The 7,668-nt window shown below is 32.7% G+C and overlaps 1 protein-coding gene across 1 annotated transcript; it reads left to right on the top strand.

Moving 5' to 3' along the window:
- The first annotated feature begins 3,050 nt into the window (after positions 1-3,050).
- On the top strand, positions 3,051-6,673 carry LOC134236326 (uncharacterized). The gene is made up of 2 exons (XM_062718500.1): positions 3,051-4,073; positions 6,258-6,673. Exons 1-2 carry the CDS (start codon positions 3,056-3,058, stop codon positions 6,671-6,673), a joined length of 1,434 nt encoding a protein of 477 aa, XP_062574484.1. The 5' UTR covers positions 3,051-3,055.
- The last annotated feature ends 995 nt before the right edge of the window (positions 6,674-7,668 follow it).

The following is a 7,668-nucleotide window of genomic DNA, read 5'->3' as shown; positions in this document are numbered from 1 at the left end:
CCACTCTGGAATGTTCAAGAAACTTAATGTTACTAATAATATACATGATGAAACAATACACATCTCACAACAGTACAGACTATATTTCAGTATAAAGTTACAAAAATCAAGCAGTAATTTCTAACATCGTGATAATGCAGGCACTACGTATTCAATCATTCCAGTTCTTAACCCCCCCCCCAAAAAAATATAATTTATCATTAGTGCTCCACTGAAATATATATATTCAAACTATATTGGGGAACAACCATATTATGCCTTGTTCCTATAGCCTACATTAGATGAAATTTTGATTATAGTGTCAGGTATCTATAAAAAAAGATCCGAATTTCTATACAGAACTTGAAGATGACATGGATATACTTATTGTTAAACCAGAATATTGTTATAACTTTTTTAATAAAATAAAGCAATTAAAACACTTCCCACTACAATTCTATAAATAATTATTCCACGGTAAAAAGAATACCTAGTTATTTTCAACCACTTACAAATTTAACCCTCATCACTAGAAGACTCTATCACGACAAAATCATCTACATTTAATTAAGAATCATGCATACAGTTTGGTTCATCAATTTAATAATTGGAGTCTCTGTCAGAATTATGTCTCTCTTCTGTCTATAGAATAAACAAAGGCAGTTCACAGGCTCCACAGATCCCTGCTAATACGTAAACCACAGTGACCAGGGTTTGGTGACATAGGCACAGTTTTAAACCGTACCTGGAATAAGAATAGCGGCAATTATATACAAAACGAGTTATATGTAAAACCAATATTTTATCTAAAACACTGCACGCCGGTTAAGATGGCCTAAAATGCTGTACAATCAGAGTTACCCCAGCTATAGGATCGATAAAATGGCATTTGCAGACGTGATCAGCTCATCTATGACAGATCAAACTTGAAAGAAGTAAAAGATCCATTTTACATGTTACCGAGAAGCTTTACATAGCACATTTCTCAAATGAGCATTGATCATTGACGCCATCTGATGTTTTTTAGTACTAACTTTGGCAAAATTCTTGATCAGCGATTCAGCATCAATTATGCAAAGATACAAATTCATTTAATTATATTTTACAACTTAGTTTACATTTTCATTCAAATCAGACCCAAACTGTGCAATCATTATTAAAAGGCAGACACTTGGGCAACCACGCTCTAGGACCTGTAGTGTCAGAGATGAAGTCTTACATACTAACCTGAAAATTTGTGAGGTCCTTACACTTGTGACTCGTTATATATTTTGGCCACTGCAGGACATGTTGTGTCAGAAAACCCTATTCTGTTGTTCTGTCGATCAAAGACCACGTAAAACCCCTCCATTATCACTGATCCAATCCTGTGTCTGTGTTATGATTGATTGATTGTATATTGTTTAACGTCCCTCTCCAGAATATTTCACTGATATGGAGACGTCACTATTGGCGGTGAAGGGCTGCTTTAGGCCTATGCTCGGCACTTACGGCCTTTGAGCAGGGAGGGATCTTTATCGTGCCACACCTGCTGTGACACAGGGCTTCGGTTTATACGGTCTCATCCAAAGGACCGCCCCATTTAGTCGCTTTTACGACAAGCAAGGGGTACTGAGGACCTATTATCCATTAATTAGCCGTTGTCTATCAGTCCATTCGTCTGTAAACTTTTCACATTTTCAACTTCTCAGGAACCACTGGGATAATTTTGACCAAGCTTGGTTCAAAACATCATTGGGTAAAGGGAAGTTTAAATTGTGAAAATGGTAGGAAAATCCACACCGATGGAACAGTGTATACAATGATTTTGAATGACTGTTATTAGTTCTCAGCAAACTCTAACACTACATAAGTAGCTAGGTTGTAAGGAATGGCTCCATCTTTGTAGCACAAGTCTATGTCCCCACTTTAAAACTAGTGGTGGAGCATTGGGAGATTTCTACAATACATCAATTAAAAAAAAACCCAAATATTTCTATTTCTATTATCTGGTCTTCTAATTAATATTTAACTTTAGAACAAACATCATGCCATTTATAAAAATTATACTTCTTCAAAAATTTTATGTAGAAAATTTTTGGCATTCAATGCATTGTTTTTAAGATATCCTGTAGTATACTTGCCATATCCTTTTCTTTTTCTTTCTCCCAAAATTCCAAGTGAAATAATATGTATTGTGATACACTGGATGCTATAACACACTTGTAAATACATGTACATGTAAATATCATTTTTAGCCGGGCTTATTGCTCAAAGAGCAATTGCCGGCTTATGGGATCCTGTTCTAGGCAGGATGTTGACCCAATAGTCGCCATTTTAAAGTTACGTGCAAAAATATAGTTCTTACTCTCAGCCGCTTTTGAGATAATACAAACACTAAATAAAGCAACAAAAATAAAACGGAGTTTTATCTATATAAAATAAACATTAGTAGTAATGAATTTGAAAACTTCATAGTTCATAGTTCATTAGCGAAAGGATTTTTGATAATCAGTGTTACCGTAGTTCTCTACACATACGAGGTAAAGCAGGAGAGGGAACCAGACTGGCCTGTTTGTTTACATTCAGCTGCGGTACCAGATTAATTCTGATTCTGACAAAATCGGACAGTGGTATTAGGATTGAAAAACTCACTGTCAGTGTCTTATCATTTATATTGATAGTTTTAAAATAATTTTTTCATCAGAATATAAACGTGGTTCATGTAAGAAATCCATTCTACTCTGTAAATGAGCCCGGCTCTCTGTACTTCTGAGTACTTTGATTATTGTAAATAATAATAACATTGCAATTCAAAAGAAATCATCATGTGTGTACCCTGCGATTTAAATTAAATAGAGAAATTATGTGTTATCTTACTAGAATTTTTTTTGATTAGTTTATTGTTTTAAAATAAATAAATTGCTAATACACTGCCTATACAATACAATATTTATTTCAATGGAGGTAAATATTTCAGTGTACATATGCTTGAGTTTTTATTGGATGATAATAATTTGATTTTTGATAAAGCCACGCACGTATACTATCTAAATGTACTTGCTTGAAGTAGGAAGCTTTATCACAATTCACCAAAATGAACAGGATTATGTGTATTTTTATTGCATTTTTGTGCATATTTTCAAGAGCTGAGGGTTTGTTGTTCCACGGACAAACCAATGTTACATCACCGCCCAATGGACGTTCTGATCCTGACGTGTACAAACAACTTCTTCATCTGGAAAATGTTTTAGATTCTATAATGATGGATCAGAAACAACAAGCTCACAAATTTGAACAACAGCAAAACTTTTTAGAAGAAGAGATTCAGACCTTGAAGCAATGGAATCAAACAGCCCAGATAAAGATATCGGTTTTAGAAAGTAAAAACAAGATCTTGAAAGAAAGACTCAATAATTTGAATACTTCATCCACTTTATCACAGCAAGAGGCTTGCCTGAATGAAAAACTGAAAAGTCTGAATTCAACATCAACATTTTTGCTTCAAGAGAATGCAATTTTGAAAGAACAAGTTAAGACTCTGAACTCTACTTCCATTTTTATACAACGAAATTTGATAACATCAGAAGATCTTAGAAAAATGGAAAGAATTTTAACCTTTGAAATAGAGCAGACAATAAGAATTAGAGAACAGGAGATGATGAAGAATATATCCGCCACAGTCACAGACCTGGAGCTAAGAGACCGATATTTAACACTTTCTGTGTTAGATGTACTACGCAACATGACACTCATTGACAACACACTTTCCAAACTCATGCAACAACAGAAGAAAAATGAAGAGCAACAGAATTCAACACTACAACACTTATCACTTTCTGTGTTTGATGTACACCGCAACATGACTTCACTGAGCTACATACTTTCCAAGTTTAAGCAACAACAGAATACCAACGAAGAGCAACAGAATATGATAATACAAAACTTATCACTTTCTCTTCTGGATGTACACAACAACACAGCAGAGCTATCGTCTTCACTTTCTAGTCTAGATGCGCAGCAGAAACAGATGAAGAGTGAGATCCAAACAGTGACAAATTCACAGCAAAATGATATTACCAAACTGAACGATACAATTATCCATCTCAAGAATCGTATGTATATTTGTATTTTTTTCTTTCAGTTCTGTTAAAAAAAAAACAAATACTCTTTAAAAAAAAATGAATAGAAAATTTTTTTGAAAGACATTTGAAATTCTAAAAAAAAAATACATAATTTGTAATTTACTTTATATAGCAACCAGGCTTGCAATGAATGTTTTCATTCTTAATTGAATTTCATAATATTTTACATACAGAAAAAAAGGACAACGGGAGAGTGACCCCCTATTGTTATATCCCTGAGTATTATTGTCACCCGAGTGGAAGTTGTACAAAAGTGATTTCCCGGACAGAATTAGTTTAAATAAAATAAATCCTTATGTTCACAGGAAGGTTGACATAACACACCGGTAGTATGTTTACTACAACGTTTTGTCTCAACAATTTAAATAACTAATAATATTAGAACTAAAACCATTGCCATCACTGCAATCATTGCAAACATCTTCATTTTTCTTTGGATTGAGGAATGAGGGATGTTGAGTGAGTTTACCATACATTTGACACATACAACTCAACAAACTTTTTAAGTTTACATGGTTTTTCGCACAAATTAAGGTCATATTGTTATAATGTAATATTGTGTGTTGAGACATCAAAATAATTTTTAAAAGTATTTGTTTACACTATTTGAGTTTTATTTCATTTACTAAAACATAATTCATACAAATCAATTGATAGAACTTAAATATATTCTTGGCTGAAAAACAACAATTATTTCCATTTGAATTTTTGTAGTTTCTTGCCAATTGCACCTGTCTTTTTATCCGTTCTTTTGAAAGCAGAAGTTCTTTGCATAGACACGGGCACAGTACAGCTACTGTGACTTGTATTTTCTGTACATTCTGACTCTGTATATTAGCACAGGGTGATAATAGTATTTTTCATCTGTTTGACTGCTTTGTATGTTAATAAGGCGGCATTTGCAAAGTTATCTTATAAAAATCTAGAATCATGAAAGATTCATCCCACAGCAAAATTTTAACGTTTCAAACTGTAAATGCAGAAGAATTTTCCTTTTCATAGAAAAAAATTTACTATTCAAAATAAATTAACAATACTTCATTATCCTACCTTGTATTACGGTTTCTCTCTGCAATGTTATCCCTATTCGGTACTACATTTCGACAAAATCCAAAGGATATGGTAAATGAGCAAAGAATTTTTAAAAAATACTCACCTTTAAGAAGAAAATTTATTTTTTTTAATTACATTGCATCAAAGAAAGCACGTTTTATATAATTTATATTTTGTAAAAAAAAAAAAAAAAAAAAAAAAAAAAACCTATGGTAGAGGCCTATAGTAGAAACATCGTACCATATATTAATAATATTCCCCTCTAAAACATCTACTTTGGAAACTTAAGATAATACTTTTTATTCGCGAGAACTTTATTTTAGCATAATAACATGAGATATGGGGTTCGCGAAAATTTAATTCTCGCGTATAAAATTTTTCCTTACGATTATATAGAGGAATAACAACTATTCTTGAAAATATGTCTCCTTTACAAAGTGTCAATGACTATCTCGCGAAACTAAGGTGTCGCAAAAATTTAGTGATCTACAGTGCTTTTAAAGGACATTTATACTTGACATTATATATGTAATATAACATAGGGCCATGCCATCGTTCTGAGGTTCGAAAATAGTAATTTTTATAACAAAAATGTTATCTTAAATTTTGCGAAAAATCATGTCAGCTTAAAAAGTTTATTGAGCCGTATAGTCTGCTATATAGGCATGTTTTTCGGTTGTTCTAAAGAAATCTGTAAATATGTAGTTATATCATGAATAAAATAATGCATTTCATATTAATAGAAAACGAGCTAACAAACATGACTGTGCTCATACCTAAGTTTACAAAAAAATGTTCAAAACAAACTTCTCCTTTCTATTATTTCACGTAGAATCTAACTGTTAGTGTACTTGTGAAAACATGCAATTACACATTATTCTTAATAACATGACGTCAATCTCAATCACGCATTTTGATTGGACTGTCTGAATTTAGCGAACTAAATGATATATTTTTGCCTTTACTATATATTTATAAGGTGACTTATTGCATCAGTTATACACACACTGCCTTTGATGTTATTCACTTTCAATATATATGGTTAGTACTAAATCAATATGATTTGAATAGAGTTATATATTACTGTCTTGTGTTTTTTAGATGTTCAATCCAAAGTAGCTTTTACAGCTGGAATTTTACGAGAATATGGCGGACATGCATATACGGGTACAGTTCAATTCCCAACAGTCATTTACCAAGTGGGAGGGGGATACGACCCTACAACAGGAATATTTACTGCCCCAAAGGCTGGACTATACCTCATATTCTGTACTAATGTGGCACTTAACCATGAAACCTTCTGGACCAAAATAATGATTAATGGTTCCTTTAAGGCAGGAGTCATGGCCTATGTTGGATCATCTTCTATGTTAGTCTACCAATCAGGTTCCAACCTCGTTGTCCACCAGTTACAGGTGGGGGACAGAGTTTGGATAGAAGTACGCAGTGGTAGTCATCTGTACTCAGACGTCTCAGAAACACTTTTTTCTGTCATCATGATCAATGGATCAGATTAATACTACCTTGTTGGTGATGATGACTTTCATTGTTATATAAATTTGAACATGTTTTTCACACTTATTCCATGCAGAGAAGAAAAAAATCTTACTGAAATCAATAATTACAGAAAACTAATGATCTATGAAGGAACACTCACTTTACAGTATATCGTACTTATATCTCTCATATTAGGATGATAATAAATACTTATTTCATTATCAATATTTATCAGTCAAAGATATTTCATGATTTCATGCAGTACAATGTAATATGATTACCATAGTTTCCATGGTACCATAGTTTTCATATGATGTTTAGAAGTTGCTATGATTGTAACTTAAACTCACATATAAAATTGATTTGATGTATACTTGCTGTCCTTCCTGATTTTAAACCCACGTCATAATAGATTACGTCGCCATAGGTTTTGATGTTTGATCACTGATGCATGCACGTTCACAGGAAAGCTTATCTCTATGGTTCCAATGTCCACCAGTGGAAAGGGTATTGAAATCAACAAGTTCGAATTTATACAAAAACTTTTGAAAATGAATGGATATCATAAATTTATTGAAATAAACATCAACATTATGATTTTTCAATATAAAATACTGAAAACCAACTTTTATTTGCGACGAACTTTATTTCGCGATTTACTGGGAATATACAAGTTCGCAACGATCAATTTTCGCGACAAAGACTTTTTTGGATCTGTTGTTAATAGGCACATTTTTGTAGTACTTCAGTAGAAGTTACCTCTTCATAATCTATGTTAATATTGCCAGTATCCACTACCACCTCAATCATTACAAAGCTGACATAAATTTCAGTACTTATTTCTTAATGATATACAACTGATACATGTATCATGATAAAGAACACGTTTTGCAATCATTTATGTCGATTTATATATATTATTATAACAGTAACTTGATCCGAAGGGCCGTATCACGTCTCGTTGACAGGCGCGGATCATCAGATCAAACGAGATGTGAAGCGTCAAATTTTATCT

The sequence above is a fragment of the Saccostrea cucullata genome, unplaced genomic scaffold (genome assembly GCF_032062105.1).
Source record: "Saccostrea cucullata isolate Sc308-1 unplaced genomic scaffold, CSIRO_AGI_Scuc_v1 ctg1409, whole genome shotgun sequence".
Classification (NCBI taxonomy): Eukaryota; Metazoa; Mollusca; class Bivalvia; order Ostreida; family Ostreidae; genus Saccostrea; species Saccostrea cuccullata.
This window is presented reverse-complemented; position numbering and strand designations above follow the sequence as displayed.